General features: G+C 41.1%; 1 protein-coding gene across 6 annotated transcripts in view; it reads right to left on the bottom strand.

Annotated features, from left to right (window-relative positions):
• Positions 1–14,708: 14,708 nt before the first annotated feature.
• gpd2 (glycerol-3-phosphate dehydrogenase 2 (mitochondrial)) overlaps positions 14,709–18,413 on the bottom strand; it is a 55,088-nt gene continuing 51,383 nt past the window's right edge. For all 6 annotated transcript variants that reach the window (XM_017683530.2, XM_037536498.1, XM_017683529.2 and 3 more), the window contains one exon: positions 14,709–17,772. In XM_017683530.2, the coding sequence (XP_017539019.1) occupies positions 17,647–17,772 (126 nt within the window). In that variant the 3' untranslated portion in view covers positions 14,709–17,646. The remainder of the gene's footprint in view (positions 17,773–18,413) is intronic.

Here is an 18,413-nt window from a genome sequence, read left to right as displayed (position 1 = left end):
CAGCAAGCAGAGGAATACATTTCGTTTATTATCCAAAAGGCAATCACTACAGTGGAAAAACACAAATGTAATACACACATGACATAAGTTTTCCATAGTGACTCAGCACAACGCAGACCAAAATACACAAAACCTCTATCACATCACTTTCATGTAACTTGACTTACTAACTGGAAAACAATGCATGAGGATTTGCATTTTAGAAGCAAAACGCTAAGTTCACGTCAGAACTGAATACAATCCGGCTTGAACTGGAATAAAGGCACGTATTGCTTTCCACTGTGCAGTACTTAAAACAGCGTTAAATCAATCTAATCAACCTTTTACTTTTCATTTGGCCCATTTTCCATGAAGCAAAGTTAAAACAGTGTAACAGACGTTTTGCTTTTCATTTCAGAGTCTAATATCCAAGTTTTTCCTCCTACATTTTGAGAAATCTGTGGTTCCTTTTGGTTTCTGTGTGTATAAAAACGTAACATGTCAAAACGAAAGAAGCGCAAAGCCAGAGCACCAATCAGGGCCCAGCGGTCACTTTGTTTAGAGCTGGTTTTGACCTGTTGGTCATACCGACCCAGTGCAGCACGCGGTTCAACGTCAGCGCAGCAGCGTAAAACTTTGGGAGAGTCTGTTCAACATAAATGATGAACTAACCTAACTTTGTGTAAATAGAGCTCAATATAGAAATATGTCCACATATGCAGTCGAGACTGACGCGGCTTTTTTCTGAATTTCTACAAACACCATTTCATTTTATAGTAAATTTGAGTAGTAAATTTGGATCTTTATATTTATTAGTTATAATCTTTTAGTAGAGCAATAATTAGAGATATAATTAATCTTTCAGTACTTTTACTTTGATACTTAAGTACATTTGAAAGCAAAGTACTTTAGTACTTTTACTCAAGTGGAGGTCTAAAGGGAGGAACTTCTACTTTTACTGGAGTAATATTTTACCTTGGGGGTCTCTGCTTTAACTCAAGTCCGTGATTTGTGTACTTTGTCCACCACTGTAAAATGGACAATGAGTGTAGTCATAATGTTATGGCTGACTAGTGTATACTTACTCAGAAATACCATCTGTTAAAACAGAAAGTCAGCTTGGACATTTTCTCTGTCTTCCGTGATGTAAAGTGAAGCAAGTAACAGTGATTACAGTGACGTTATTTGAAAACCAGCACCTCTAACGGTTAACCGAGTCAGTTACGGAAGGACCTGGGCTTATACCTGGTATGATATTACTCAGTTAAAACATTGTAAATCATACCTACTTCTAGTGTTCAGTGTATGACTTTCATTTTCTGGCACTTTCCCGCTGTTACACAATTAGCCTGTTTTCCCTTTCACACTTATGCCCTGCTCCGCTGATGGCGTCACCTGCTCGGCTCGGCTGTGTTGACACAGCACACACTCCCTCAGCAAACATATTGTTCCCTCTTTTTGCAGAAAAAAGCCCACCAGCATTCAAAGATAGTGAAAGGCTATAATAAAAGAATAATAGTAATAGCAACACAAAACATGGCAGATTAACACTTGCAAGAATTACAACGGCTCACAATACTGGCGCCGAGCTGGACAGGCCTTTTCTCAAGTAACATTAACAGCCAGGCTATTAATAGTAGGAGTCTGTGGTCACACCTTCCATAGATAGGCCCGAGGTGTAGGGGGGAGAGGGCCTATCAGTTTCCGCAGTTCTTTGAGTTTTAACAGCTTTTCAGCCGTGATTTATGTGTTTTGTCATGTCAGACTCTCAAATTGCTCATTATTTGTGTATAATGAGCGTTTCAAAAGGATCAAAACAGTAACAGGATGGCCTAATTGTGACACAGCCCGTCTATGGCCAGTGGCAAACTATTAAAAACTATTAATACTTTTTCATTTGTCCATAAGATTGTAATATTTTATCTTAAGTAACCTGTAGGTCTATTGTAGATGTATATTTGGTAGAAAGGTGCCTGAGCATTCACCTGTTTGAAACGTGTAGCTTCTGCTACAGAAATACTGCTAATGTGTTTTTGTATTTGAATACACTGGATGTGGTGTAATCTATATTTTTCATTGTGTGAATGCACATATACTGTTGTAGGCAAATGTTTGGGCACACCTGGCCAATAGACATATATTGATTGTTTGTTAACAACCTCTGCTGCAAACTGTTAAGAAAAAAATCTGCAAATGTCAGTATATTGAATTGAATAGTAATTATGGCAAGTATAAAAGTCTGGACTCCCTACTAAGTCAGCAATTAATAACACCCATAGATACACACATCGAGATGCCATGTTGTCTATTGTTCTCTGTCTGAGGCGATACGTACTGTATGTCTTTGATGGATTTCACTGCATGGGTTGGGAAATACTTGAGCATACTTGAGTATACTCAGTTCCTGAGTAGCAGTTGTCAATAAATGCCATTCGTCACTGGATCCACAAATGCAAGACGGTGCTATAAACAGTGGAAGCCGTGTGTCAACAACATCCAGAAACACCGCCGACTTTGCTGGGCTTGAGCATATCTGAAATGGGCTGATGCACAATGGAAATGCATACTGTGGTCTGATGGATCAACCTTCCAGATTATTTATGGAAGTAAAGGACATCATATTCTTAGGACCACCCAAATTGTTACCAGTATAAAGTTCAAAAGCCAGTCTGTCACGGTATGGGACGTATTAATGCCCACGGCCAGGGTAACTTGCACATCTGTGAAAGTACCATTAATGCTGAAATCATAGATTTCATACATAATGAGATGCTGTGCTGTCTGTTGTTCTCTAACTGAGGCGATACATCGGTGTGTCCACCATGTTGGAGGGGTCAAGATCTGCTTGTGAACATATTCACTTGTACTGAGAGACGATGAGTCTCAGGAATAAATCAGCCACAACTTCCTTATTACTCAAACGATTTTCACTAAGTTTGTTTTGTTATAATCGTCAGACACAGATTAATCGAGACTGCACTGACGGCTCTCTGTAGCTCTTATTTCTTTAATAACTGATCGTGATAATTAGCCATCTGGACCGGCAGCAAAGTATTCGGTCTGCACCTGACGTTAAAAACCAAGTTTAGCGTGAAACATAATCTCACACACATCAGTAAATCCTTCAATGTGTGAATGATGTCTAATCTTAATAACAATGTAAGAAGGACGAAGCTGGAGTTGACTTCCAATTCGCCAGATTCCATCCATCCATCTATCCATCCATTTTCTAAGCTGCTTCTCCGTCAGGGTCGTGGGGGGTGCTGGAGCCTATCCCAGCGGTCATCGGGCGGAAGGCAGGATGCACCCTGGACAGGTTGCCAGTCCATCGCAGGGCAGACAGACAGTCACTTACACACTCACACCCAGGGGCAATTTAGCATGCCCAATCAGCCTGACTGCATGTCTTTGGACTGTGGGAGGAAACCGAAGAACCTGGAGGAAACCCACACAGACACGGGGAGAACATGCAGACTCCACACAGTGGCCAAAGAGTTCCATTTTTACCTCATCAGGCCACAGCAGCTGTTTCCAAAATGTCTTGGATTATCCAGATTTATTAATTAATTAGATTTTTGCATATTTTACACACTGACTTTTCTAATGAGGTGATGTTTCCTTCTAATGATTCTCCTATGCAGATCATGTTTGAGCAAGCAGCACTCCACACTTCTCTAGCGTCAGCTAAACCTTCCTGCAGGTCTTTTGCTGTTATATGGGGGTTTTGCTTTGCCTTTCCAGCGGCATACAAGCAGTTCTATCTTTGAGTTTTCTTGGTCTTCTCAATCTGGCCTTGACTTCCACAGTTCCCCTTAACTGTCTACAATTCAGACAGTAGAAACTGCAGACTGGAAGCACTTTGATATATTTTTATAACCTGTGTTGTAGGTATCGCTTAGCCTGATCTCCTGATCCTCATCCAGCTGCATAAAGGAGCCCATGGGAGTGCTAGCACCAAGTTTAAAAAAATCTAAGAATTAATTATGCTCTGCAATTTCCTAATGACAGTTCTTGATCTGGCTAATCAGTTCTAGTGTGTTCATTAAGGTCCAGGAGTTAAATAATTTATGAGATTTTATTCCATATTCCTGCACATACGATTACAAATTTATGATTTAAATATTTTAAGGTGGCAAATTGTTACTGTACATTAATGTTTTGTAGAAAAATATTCTTTTTTTAAAAAGTTTGCAGCAGAGATATCTTCTTCAACAAACACAACACACAACACACGCACACGCACACGCACACTCACACACACACACACACACACACACACACACACACACACACACACATCATCTAAACCGCTCCTCCCTCAGGGTAACAAACAAACAAACAAAAAAATACAAACTATTGCACACAACTGGATGTGGGACTACTGATCTCAATTGAGTGAAATATAGTTCTGATATAAATTTATATAAATTCTATTGCTACTTGAAAAATTTCATCTCACATGCTTTGCGTTCATAGACTGAATATCTTCTTTGACATTTGCTTGTTGTGGAATCCGGCCGGCGATGTAATAATGTGGATGGTATTTGTTGTTGTGTTTGTACAAGGCTCTGGTTTATGTTTGGTTTTTCTCCTCTCCCCCTCCTGGTCGCAGACGAGCTTGTTTATGCCGTCGTCCTGATATTGCTGTGTGTTCCCCCGTGCTTTGCCTAAATATCAAGCTGAAGGGCTCTGGGGGAAACACCCCAATGTCTAAGACAAGCCGTGGTATGCACTTACCTGAACCCCCAGCAGTCCATGACGTCTCCGGTTAATTCTCTGCCGACATCCTCAGAATGTCAGAATGAAAAATTAAAGCTAGTATGTAAATTCTGGGGACATGTTTGGAATGGTCAGAGTATAAGAGTGCACCGTCTGAGTATTCAAAACACAATATTCCATGTAAACTCTATAAAACACATTTAATGCAAGGAGTTTTCCTTTGTGGAACTGAGTCCTAACAATACTGAGGTGCTTTACAACTGCAGTGGGATCATTTTGGTTTCAGAGGTGGGGGCACGCTGTAAAGTTGGGTGCCCTGTCCCTCCACCACAAGTTTTACATCCGCCACTGACCCGTTTCTAATCTGGAGGTATCATTGAGACATACTAAAGGAATTAAGGTAGCATTAGTCAGCTAACTTTAGCTGTAGGAGCTAGCTGAAAATTTGGGCAAAAAGTTCTAGCAAGCTAACAGTAATGAGAAACACACGCTGACGTAAAATAACTAAGCCATCCTATTTCCCTCTTAATCTGGGAGTGCAAAGCTAGTACATGAATACATTACAGAAGCATGCACAACCACAAACATGAACATATCGCTGTTGTCGGGAGAAAAAATGGTATCTCCAAAACGGTAACTTTACCGGAGAAAGAAAAAACTTTACTTTTCCTAAGAAAAACTACTTTACTTTTAATGTAAGTCAATGGAAATGGATATTTTTCCAAGTCATTTCTGGCCATTTCATTCGGTTCTTTCTTCATGAAATTTACACACAGTGTAAAGAACAACAGGCATTTTCAAATTATGTCAAAAACTGAAAAATGACAAAAATGGAGATACAAGGTTTTGTTCTGACAACAGCGATATACAGAGTCCTTATAGGACATTCTGTGCACTTGGTGGACATCTTGGTATTACAGATGGGCAGTTTTCCAGCAAATTTCAGCCTCAGGCACTCTCCTCACAGTGTTACTCAGACTGTCTGATGTAAACCGCATGCTAAAATCTCTACAGCTCTCACCTCTTACAAAGGATCTAAATTGGCTCTGGCTATCCGAGCTTCAGTAAACTGGGTTCATCATGATTGTTTAATAAGCTAAATGCTAGGAGCAAACAGGTGTATCCCATTCTTGTTGGACCACCCTTTGCAGCTATAACAGCTTCAGCTCTTCTGGGAAGGCTTTCCACAAGGTTTAGGAGAGTGTTTATTGGAATTTCTGACCGTTCTTCCAGAAGCTCATTTGTGAGGTCAGGCACTGATGTTGGGCGAGAAGGCCTGGCTCACAGTCTCCGCTCTAATTCATCCCAAAGGTGTTCTGTGGGGTTGAGGTCAGGACTCTGTGCAGGCCAGTCAAGTTCTTCCACACCAAACTGGCTCATCCACGTCTTTATGGACCTGCTTTGTGCACTGGTGTGCAGTCATGTTGGAACAGGAAGGGGCCGTCCCCAAACTGTTCCCACAAAGTTGGGAGCGTGAAATTGACCAAAATCTCTTGGAGCTGAAGCTTTAAGAGCTCCTTTCACTGGAACTAAGGGGCCGAGCCCAACTCCTGAAAAACACCCCCACACCATAAGTGACTGGAACACCTGAATTCAATGATTTGGATGAGTGAGTGAACACTTTTGGCAATATAGGGTATACTTATGCAGTATATAGAGACACATGGTTAGTTCAGGGTCCATATTCTCAGTGTAGGAGTGCTGATCTAGGATCCGTTCCTGTCCTTAAGGTCATCGTAAATAAGACAGGAATTTGATCCTAAGTCAGCACTCCTAGTCTTAGCTTTATGAATACAGGCCCAGCTTTCACCCTGACACAAGATACAGGATCTAGGAAGTGGCACGTGTTGAGGTTAGCTGGTAGGGCGTTCCTCAGTAATGTATCACCAGGTCCCAGACTTGATGCTTGCTGGACTTACAACCACCCTAATCCCTTCTTGGCACTTGAAGTGGCTTGAGAACACAAAGCTATATGTCAGCCAGATTTGTAACCCGTTACTTCCCAAAAATGAATGGCTGTTCAGGCTTATTCACCAGGCAGACATTGCTGCAGAATCTCCAGAAAACACTGGAAATTAGGAGGGAAGGACACTGGCGCTGTCACTCAAAGCTCCTGATGACCTTTACTGAAGCTCTGTCTCTCCTGCCTTTAACAACCGCAGAAGAAAGAGCTCTAATTGGTATCTAATCTGTTTTTTTTCTCTCTTTTCAGGCTCAGGTAGTGATGGGCCTGTCAGCATCAACACCCAAAGACAACAGGCTGAGTTAACCTTGTCCTCCGTTGACATATAACTAACTAACTAGCTGTCACTAGCGAGCAGTAAGCCAGCTACACTGCTGACATGAACTGCAGGACTATCAGTTCATTCTGAGGGTGAATCTGATAGGACTTGGTTTGTTAAACAGAGGATGGGTCTTCACGGAAGATCAGTCTATTTGAGACCCAAGCATTTGCCTTTGAGAAGCATATAAAATTATTGCTAAGAAAAACTAGGGTTTATATGGATAACCTCTCGTTTATCCCTTAAAACCCAAGGCTTAATCCAACCTAACACTTATTATTCATTAAATATGTGGGCTACAATGCAAACCGGCCACATTACTCTAAGGTTATTAAGGTTTTTACTGACTCATGTGTCCAAAACAACCTGCAAGTGTTTTTGTCCTTCCTTCCACTGTGGAACAACACTATGGGTCTGAAAGGATGTGTAGCTGTCAAGAAACCCTGAGTGGGAAAAGGAAACAGCTACAAAGGAAGAACGTTTGCACTCAAACACTGAAATTGGTTTAATTTGCAATTGCTATTACTCGGATTCTGAAAAGTGCAACCAACTTCTAAGACTGAACTTTGGAGGTTCATAGGCTCTGAAGGCAAGTCTCCTGAAAATGCTAAAACCTGTAATAAATGCAAAAGGTGGACATACTGAAAATAATTGTGTATCTAATAATCTGTATATTCTGTTAAATATGTTTACTGAATGGATTATTAAAGGCTGCAGTCATTGGAAATAAGAGAGTATAGTCTTTGGAAATTGGGGTGAAAAACCTAAAACACAAGAAGAATATAGAAATATGCCCCCTTTAAACACTGTGCAGGCTGTGAGAGCAGCGCTGTCAGGCTAGGTGTGCGCTCTACATGCCAGTGAGTAAGGCTGTCTCTATGTGTGTGTGTGTGTGCCTCATGCCTGTGTTCCAGCAGAGAGGAGGTGTTATGAGACAGGCCGTGCAGGCCTCACTATAGGGATGGTTGACAATTGACCTTTAGTTTAGTCCATGTGCTTTCAGCTCCATACTGAGTGAATGCCTGACCACACAGCATCCCTGCTCAGGATGCCCAGAGTCTCTGAGGGGCTGCAGTGAGTGGGGAGAGAGTGGAAGAGTGCGAGTGAAAGCGTGAGCAGCCTGTGTGTCATCAGACGGCAGGCTGGGGTGCGCAGGGATGGCAGGTGTGTGGGGGGTTGGAGATCGCTGGTGTGAAGGGGTGGGGGGTGGAAAGCTAAAATTAATTTGATTGCCAGAGATTCCTTCTTAAAACAGGGCCCTCTTTAGTCAACAGTACAGCTGTGCTGTCAGAGCTCTGAACCAGACTGAGCAGCGAAAATGAAACGTGGCAACAAACAATATCAACAATCGTTACTGGCTCTTCTGAAACACAAGCATCATAATATCGTAGATACTGCTCATACGTTTGTTCAACTTAGGTTACAGCTTGGTGTCCATGCCTGTGTTGGGAATCGAACCCCAGTCTGCTGTACGGAGGAGAGCAGTGTGTTTGCATCATGTTTTATGACGTGAGAAAACGCTTAGCCAGATTGCGTGTGCAATAACCATAAAGCAGTTTTCATTCTGTACTGGGATGTATTTCTGAGTAAAGCCTGGTATCATAGAGGGTCTCTGAGTGTTTTCTTTTGATGATAGTTGGGGGGCTTGTGGGAAGAGGAGGTGAAACATGATATTATTGGTTAATATTACTTTCCAGCAATGCAATAATAAATCAGGATGTTTTAAAGACAAAGGTCATTCCATTTGGATGGATCACAGAACAACATGAATGTTTGTGCTGCATATGACTTGGATCATGAATCAGCAAGATAATGGGCCAACTTTGATTTCAGGTTAACTTTAAACATGTAATTTACTAACTCTATTGACAACGAGTAACACCGCATGTGGACTTATACACAGAGCAGGGGTCGCAACCCCAATTGTTAAGAAGAAAACCACCTTGGGAGCCACATTTCATGTCCATTGTACCATCTTGGCTGATGAATATGTCTCAGGATGTGCTAATGTACCAGTATAGGCTTAAAATACAATATAAATGAAAACACAGGCTTACTCTGCTCTGCTTCAAGCTTCAGCTCAGCTATAGCTGCTCTTGTATCTTTGGCAGGAAACTTTTCCCGAAAAGTTGAACAGTTTCTTGAAAACGTCTCTCAATGTTTCACTTTTTTATGAGGCTGAAGTCGCTTCTCATTCACCAGCTTCTTGTTCAAATCTACCTGTTCCACCTTAAATGGTGCTTTTTAGTGTTTGACCGTTTCTTTTTGCAGATCAAACGTATCAGGAAACCAGCTGAAGTGATTATAAATGCAAATAAGTCCATTTGTCTCCAAATGATCAACTTTCTCTTTGCCCTTTCGTTAGCTACTAGCTAGGTGAGATTGGTTTCTGCGTTGCTATGGTGACCAGCAAAGGAGCAAAGGAGGATTATTTTATTTTATTTCACAACAGGGCAGTAAAAGAACTGCATGCCGGTCCGGAGCCGCCTATTGCCGACCCGTGATCTACAGTAATGTACTGATTCACAAACAGTGAAATTCCATGTGTGTGTGGACGTGACTTTATCAGTACAAACACAATTGGTATCTACTAAATCATCTATTTCAAAGAGGTGTACACGAAGTACACAAATCATGTACCTGAGTTAAAGTAGAGACACCCAAGGTAAAATATTACTCCAGTAAAAGTAGAAGTTCCTCCCTTTAGACCTCCACTGGAGTAAAAGTACTAAAGTATTTACCTTCAAATGTACTTAAGTATAAAGTAAAAGTACTAAAAGAGTAATTCTGGCTCTGATGTCCTGTTATCATTTTTATAACCAGACTGGCTTCATGAACTCATTTCAGGTGAAAGTCCTCCAGCGTCTCTCTTGGTAAACCAGTCTTTTAATAGAACGTCATTAATTAGTGACGCTGACGTCTATTAAAATGATCAGAAGCACAAAACACTGAAGGTAAACAGTTTCCATCAGGGAGAACCGAGTGGCTCTGAAATCACTTTTTACACACAAGCAAAGTTTCAGTTTCAGATTTATTTACAACTTAGTTCCAAGTTTAAGTTGAATAAAAACTGGCTTTAAACTCAGGATCACAGATGAGCTCCTTTACTATGTTGATCTGTAGGCGTCTGTTCATAAACATAAACCAGCCCAAACTCATTTACTATAAAATGAAATGGTGTTTGTAGAAATTCAGAAAAAAGCCGCGTCAGTCTCGACTGCATATGTGGACATATTTCTATATTGAGCTCTATTTACACAAAGTTAGGTTAGTTCATCATTTATGTTGAACAGACTCTCCCAAAGTTTTACGCTGCTGCGCTGACGTTGAACCGCGTGCTGCACTGGGTCGGTATGACCGACAGGTCAAAACCAGCTCTAAACAAAGTGACCGCTGGGCCCTGATTGGTGCTCTGGCTTTGCGCTTCTTTCGTTTTGACATGTTACGTTTTTATACACACAGAAACCAAAAGGAACGACAGATTTCTCAAAATGTAGGAGGAAAAAGTCGGATATTAGACTCTGAAATGTAGTGGAGTGAAAGGAAAAAGTCCCCAGAACGGAGAAACTTCAGTACAGATACACCAAAAATACTAAAGTACAGAAACTAATTACATTTACTCAGATACTCAGTTACTCAGATACTCAGTTACTGTCCAGCACTGCTTTATTATACCAGGCCTACATACAGTCTACACTCACTAAAGACTTCACTAAGTCCTCCTTGTTTCTGCACTCACTGTCCAGTTTATCAGCTCCACTTACTGTATAGGTGCACTTTGTACTTCTACAGCTACAGAATTTACTCCATCTGTTTCTCTGCATACTTTTTTTCCCTCCAGCAGCCCTGCTGTCTGATCCACTCATACCAGCGCAACAGATGCTAACATGCCATCACCATGACAGGCTGTAATTGTAGAACTACAAAGTGCTTCTACATGGTAAGTGGAGCTGATAAAATGGACATTAAGTCTACATTACGTGTAGAAACAAGGAGGTGTTCCTAATAAAGTGCTCAGTGTGTAAAATCTATGGAATTAACTGGTTTTTCCCTGATTTTATTTTAACCGATTTAGGAACATTAGTTTAGGGTTGGAACACAGAAACATTTAAAATTAGATTCCATTAGGATTTTTTCCACTTCAGGGCCCTGAGCACAATAGATCATTGGCCTCCAGCTTGGCCTTGGGCGGCTTACTGCTTTTATAAAGTACTGGCTTTGGTTTAACTTGCTTACAGTTCTTCCAAACTTGGTCAGTCTGGCAATAAAAGTCCTGAAGTCTAATCACTTTGTGACTGAACTTTTTCTCTGCTAACCCCATCACACACCCATCAGATGGTCACTAGGTTTTCCACGTGGGCTTGATAATTGGTCTCGCCACCATCTGTAGAAGCATGTGGGAAGCGTGGAATACGGCATCGTGGGTAATGCAAAAACAAAAAGTGGCGTTGAAGTCGCATCAGGACACCAGCGAGATATTTCTGGCAGGACCCGGGAGACGCATTCCTCCACTACCCACAGTGCTTTACTTCATTGTTAAACTGTGCTAAGTGGTCGGCGCACAGACGAGGGGAATCCTCCTGACCCTGCCGATGGAGAGCCGTCTCAGCTGAGAACCGTCGCTCTACCAACAGATCAAAGCTAAGCATGAAAAATCAAACAACATCATCTGAGACACATTTCATTCCCGCAGGTTCTTAAACTATATTTTTGAACAGGATGAGATTAATACTGGTGGAAGGAGAACGGCCACCGCTTTCTGTTAAAGATGAACGTGTTTCTAAGTTCTGAAAACATGTTGATCCAGTCTTCCTCCAGAAATATGAAAAGAATTTCACATCTGATGGCAGACAGCCCGATAAAGAGTCTGTTCCCCTCAAAAAACATAAAAACAACAAAAAAAATAATAACAATAAAAGCAGGAACCCATTCTGTGATGTCAGGGGTGTCAAACACAATTTTTAAAATAAAACATCTCAAGAAATCCATGGGCTGTGTTTGTATTACATTTTTTACTGAACATTTTGCCAAGAATGTGACGTGAACCGGACACTCGAAATAAGCCCAAACTGCAGCGGTAAAACAGGCACTGAATAATTTAATTATTAAGAATAAATAATAATAAAAATAAACTGTTCTATATAAAAAATAGGCTACATTAGCTACAGGTAACCGTTAAAATCTGCTTATTTGTTTGAACCAGGCATCTTTTCTTTTTGTGTAACCGCTGGCCTGTAGATTGCCGTTGGAGGAAGCGGGTCGAAACGCATGTTATGTTCCAGTGCATTCTGGGGGCTGTAGTGCAGCTCAGTGTATCGCAGCTGTCATTGGTTGGAAGGCAGGGCACACCCTGGACAGGTCACCAGTCCGGCGCAGGGCAGACAGACAGACAGACAGCCATACATTCACACTCGCAATCACACCTAGGGGCAATTTAGCATGTTCAATTAGCCTGACTGCACGTCTTTGGACTGGGGGGGGGGGGGGGGGGGGGGACAATAAACAATAATATACATCTTTAATATATACACTTGTCTGTGCAGCAACGTAACAGTGCATTAATACAGAATACATTTGTGGTGAGGCTGTCATAGATGTGCATATCAAGTATTTTACAGCAGCTCAGATGTTAGAAACGAGTTTGTAATAGAAATGTGTGTATATGGAAAGGGTTACCTTGTAAAGTACAGCTGTCATATCAATACCTTGTAGCTCTGTTACAGTTATAAAGTTGTATCTATTGTAGATTGTACAGATTTACATTTACAGCATTTAGCAGACGCTCGTATCCAGAGCGACTTACGAGAAGTGCTCTGTCTATCTGGAGAAAGTCTCTTTACTAGTTACCAGTAGGTTAGAGAGAAAGCCGGTCCTGAGCTCAGATACTGCTAGAAACAAAAAGCTGAACACAACAGAACAACAGAATAAAATACAACATATAAGTGCAGCAGGATATTTATACAGATGAATCTACTGTAGTGTTTAACTGTCTGTATTCATTGTATTTATATCTGTCCGCTGTTTTATGGGAAATGTTCTACCGTGTCCTGAAGAAATTACACTTCGTTCCTCTCTCACATCTGTAATGAGGAGAAATGACAACACGCATGACTTTGACTCCGATTTCTTTCAGCTTCTATAATTTTAAACACCAGCTGCGCTGCATTAGTGACGAGGGCCATGAAATGACCTGCTATAAAACCTCCTTCCAGTAACAACCACTGACAGTTCAAAACGTCTCCTATAAAGTTATAAAGTTAAGATAAAGATTTCTTGTGACAGCCGTGTTTGCCATTTTTACTCTGCACCAGCATTTATCTTGGATCTCCCTGACCTCTGCGGTTTCCAGCTTTGGCCTCTGCTCCTGCGGCCACAGGTCCTGTGGCTGAGATCGAGTTTAATATGCTGGTGTAATCACACTGGATTCACATGGCTAGTCTTACAGCAGCTCAAATGAGCCGAGGATTAGCGCCAGCCGGCTGCTTTAATTGCATTGTGCTGGGTGCTGATGGCCCTGCAGCGGCCTTACTGTGGGGAGGCCTGTCAGAGGGATTATTAGAGAGGCAGAGGAAGGGATGTCCAGCCACTGAAGGACCTTAACGCTCGGAGCATGGATGGACTCGGCGCCTCGGATTCTCATTAATCAGCGAAATTAGAGCATAATAGATTTATTATGGCCCTGGAGGTGGATTTAGAGTCGATTAGTTTGAATCCTGCTATCAAAGGAGAGTGAAGTACTGTATATGCTGTGGTGTGTGTGTGTGTGTGTGTGTGTGTGTGTGTGTGTGTGTGTGTGTGTGTGAGAGAGAGAGAGAGAGAGAAAGACTCACATGCTTCAGTTAACGCAATCGTCAACGATACCACCAAATATGAGGTCATTCAGCAAACTGACAGGCACAGACAAATGAAAGAAGCACCCAAACAATGCGTTAAGCAACCAGATACGTTTAATTACATAATTGCATTTCTAGGGCATTGGAGATTGATTTACTGTACAGCTCTTTTTTGTCGTAGAATATGAAATCAGGATTAGGGTGAAATTACATCCTGTCAGAACACACAACAAATCATCAGTAGCTTGCTCCTCTGTCATACGCTTAGACAGCGGAGCTAGCACTGAGGTGTCACAGCGTCCAAACCTGACGGACACAAACCTGGACACCATTTTCCTTTGACCCCAGATGTATTCGATCAGCCTGGACATGTTCGGTGTCCACATTGTGCGTCCTTAGTTTCATCGTTGGTGCTACTGGGCTAATGTTGCTAACAAATGCTGATGTATGTCTATAAAACTGGCTGGACGGTCAACAAAATGAAATCCGGTCCATAAATCATATTCATGGACAGCAGCTAAGCTGTTGCTGTGGTCTCTGTTGTTGGATGAAATCCCATCTCTCAGTCAGACTACGTACTGCCAATTAGCTAAAGGCATACAGCACATACATAGAGGAAGCGCCACTGGCCAGTAGAGCAGGAATCAGCACATCACTTTAAAACAACTGGCCACATCTTCTCTTTCTGAAAGGTTGACCAAACATGGCCAATCTAATAACTCAGTCTGCTAACACAACAGATTCTGACATTTTAAATCCAATTGAGACAACTTGTGTTAAAAAAAATATTAATGTAAAAATATTATTTTACTTATAATATAATTATTATTAATTATTATGAGTATTATACTATTAATAAAATAAATTCCATTATCCTTATTTTTTTTATTTTAGATTTCAAATTGCTGTTATCGGAACAAAACCTTGTATCTCCAAAATGGTCACTTTACAGGAGACATTAAAAACCTACTTCACTTTTAATGTAAGTCAATGGAACCAGACATCTTTCCAAGTCTCCAAGTTTCCTATGGGCCGGTAACTCAAAATGACAAAAATGGAGATACGAGGTTTTGTTCCGACAGCAGTGACATATTTAGTGGTGAAGGCTGAAAGCTGAGCTGATAGTGTTTTGAACAGGCTGCTTGTTAAAGGGTTCCTGTGTTGTTCATCTGTAGTTTGATGTGTGTGACGCTGATAAAAATGTGCCATTCAGCTGTTTCTGTGGGTCACTGTTTTCACTGTGTGCACCTCACCAGCCTGACGTCCACTCACTGAAGTTATTCAACAAGTTGTCAGCTCTACAACTGAACTATAGGTAGGTTTTGTGTGTGTCAGTAGAATGAACTTGCATAAATAATGGTTATGAAAACAATTATGGTTATGATGTGAGGAACGTTTATTTCCTCAGCTTGGTGGTGGATGGTGGAGTGCTATGGAAGAGTGGATGTAGTGTGAACAGGTGAGGCAGCAGAGGCTGCTATGAGGCTGAGCCACTACGTTAAGAGTGATAAATAACAGCAAAACCACGTTATGATTTACACTGAACTACAAAAATGAATATCCCTCCACAGTGTAGCTCGTCGTGGGTCATTTAAACAACAGGTGTAGTGTTGAATTCTAACATACAAGGACGCGGGAAGGTTTTTTAAGTTGGAGGTGCTGAGATTTTCAGTGGCGTATATGTGATGTGAATGATGACATCATGAAAAATGATGCTAATTTACAGAATGTGTCATCTTTTGGTTACAACAATATGAAGATGATGTTTACACACGGCTGACACATCAGTCTGCAGATGCACGTCATCGCTCTGCTGTCTCGTTCTGGACAACCTGTAGTCAAATGAACTAAGCGGCTGTCCAGTCAGACTGTTGATATGTAATGAGGTCATTGATTCTTACCTAGCTGAGCTGCAGAACCACCGTTTGATAAAACATCATTATTACTTTATTGTTTTTCTTTACTTAAAAAAATAATATTAGGCTGCTTTACTTAAAAAAAAAACATTGGGCTGCTTTGAGGCTCATATCTAGCCTGTAACTCTGCATAAACTGTCCCTCTTTGCACATCAACATGCATGTATTTTAGCAACAAGCCCCCAAGCTGTCCAGCAATTTTTGGCTTACTTTAATAAAAATATGCCTTTGCTTATTTATAAACACTGCAGAAATACTGCGGATATAAAATACAAACTCAGTCATTACTACAGTCAAATTACTATAACGTTAAGAATTGCAAATAATAATAATAATAATGAGACAAAGTTGTAAAACTGAAATCTCACCCTCAGGACCTCACTTCCCACAGCCCTTGCATGCACATCATGCAGATAGATCACATTTCTGATATATTTACAAATAAGGATTTCATTATTACATTACATATTACATGCTGAAATTAATGTATGTTAAATGTTGTTCTATTAATATTAAAAGAAGTTCAACTGAACAAAAACGACAAATAAATAAATCTTGCGTCCACGTTCTGTGGGAGAGGGAGCTGCAGTTCGGTTGTAACGTCCTCTAAATCACTATGTGATCTTAATGAAGACCGGGGTGTCGTCTGAGAGGAATGTTGGGGATGTTTTTATCGAGGTTTGTTGATATCTAGTGGCTATCTAGAGACACCAAACACGCCTTGGCTAATGTCTACATCTGGAGTGAAACTGGGCAAATCAGATTTTTTGCTGAACCATTTCTTTAACAAAACCTTAACATCTGATTCACAAGATACACGTTAAAGTAGTGATTCTCATAACTGCAAATACAGACACAATACAGTTCACATAAGAAAATACATTGTTGGATAAAGGGTTTAAAAAAGGGTGTGTGTGTGCTTTTCAGCATGCCAGGTTCATTTATAGTGTTCATAGGAAACCATAGGAAACAAGGCACATAAAATACTTAATACGTTCTAAATCCTTAAAGTTAGCAGGAAATAAGTCTCTTCTTAATGATACCAGTAGCATTATGTGAGTATAACCAGATAAACTTCCAGTAACCCTCTAAACATCGAAAGAAATACAAAACAAGGGTTTATACTACCCATAGATCAACAGACACAGTGAAGCATTCATTATCATTAACTTTGGTTAAATAAAAGACAATGTCATACATGAACGGTATTAAAAAACTGTGCGTATTCAGGCAAAATTGTTAATACAGTATCAAAATTACATTCAGCACTGCGAAAAAACACTGTCCAGGACCACAGCATGGCATATTCAGCAAAGGACAGAGTCGCTAGATTATCAATAAATATTCATCTCCTTAGAAAAGACAAAATATAAAGATAACAGTGACGTGGGAGGAGCGCTGAAACATCTATTGTCGAATCGGCGGTTGCAGTTTAGAGCAGTAAACACACAGTAGCATGTGTAACCTTGAGAAGACCTACAGAAAGTGCAAGTTTGCTATGTGCATCACAGTAGCTCCACATACAGTGCACATGCCCCTCCATGCTTTCATCACACATGTACAAATGGCACAGCAGAAAAGCTCAGTACTTTAGGACACAGATAACTGCCCACAATGACCAGCAGAAAGCACAACATGGCACTGCTTGCATGGGCAGTATAGTCCAGTGCAAGAAGGTAAAGAAATGAAACGAGCAGAATCCACTTTAGAAATGTTAGAATATATTATTACAGAAGATTAAACACACTTAACTCACTATTAAATAATTGCAGTTGTGCTCATTAAAATAAACGCAAAGCAGCATAAAAAAATAAGGAATGTTTTCGAACAACAGTGGAAGGCAGATGACTGTTTGCAACGTGTTTGGACAGTAAGCGGTCACCTTTTCGCAGCTGGCGCACGTTGGAGGGGTGGCACTCACACGCCTCCGCCACTGCGGTCCACGGACACCGGCCCCCTCAGGTCCAGACTCTCTTCGGCGGTCTTCATCAGGATAGCTAATCGGCTGTCCGAGATTTGGCCCCTCTGCACTGCGCTCATGAGCTAAACCAATCAGAGGACAATAAAGATCGATGTTTAGGTCTCAAATGCAAAATAAACACTTTATTATGTGGATACGATGAGGACAAGCTTGTAATCAGACTCATCCACCCAGGGAAGGGGTTCACAGCAAAACCCATGATACAAAACATTCTTCTGCATGTTTTGCAGTTCTACTAGGACTGTATCTGTTGGTTGGCTAAATAATAACTATGATCTTCAGCTGTGCTGTGTTACGGAGAGGGGTGGGTTTCTCTCTCAGACCGCTGTGCTGGCAGTACACAAGCCCATGAATGGCACGCTGTTGCTGCCCAACACTTCACAGGAGAGGACAAAGACGTTCCTTACTTTCAGTGTAATGCTGACCATACATTAGAAGACACTGAAAAGACTTTGCAAAGACTTTTGAAAGACTAAAGTGTGACACACTCTCACACTTAAAGACAATGTCCCAGCTTTCAGTCACAGAATATGATTTTGCAAAGACTAGGAATCTTGAAGTGTCACTATTTGCAAGACTGCAACTAGATTTTTGAGATTATTTCCCATCATGCACCTAGTGGAAATGTACAAGTAGGTGGGAAAATGCATTGGCTAGGCATGTAAAGATCTGGGGCTCAGCCCAGTTGACTGCGGAACTGCAT

The sequence above is a fragment of the Pygocentrus nattereri genome, chromosome 30, assembly GCF_015220715.1.
Source record: "Pygocentrus nattereri isolate fPygNat1 chromosome 30, fPygNat1.pri, whole genome shotgun sequence".
Taxonomy (NCBI): domain Eukaryota; kingdom Metazoa; phylum Chordata; class Actinopteri; order Characiformes; family Serrasalmidae; genus Pygocentrus; species Pygocentrus nattereri.
This window is presented reverse-complemented; position numbering and strand designations above follow the sequence as displayed.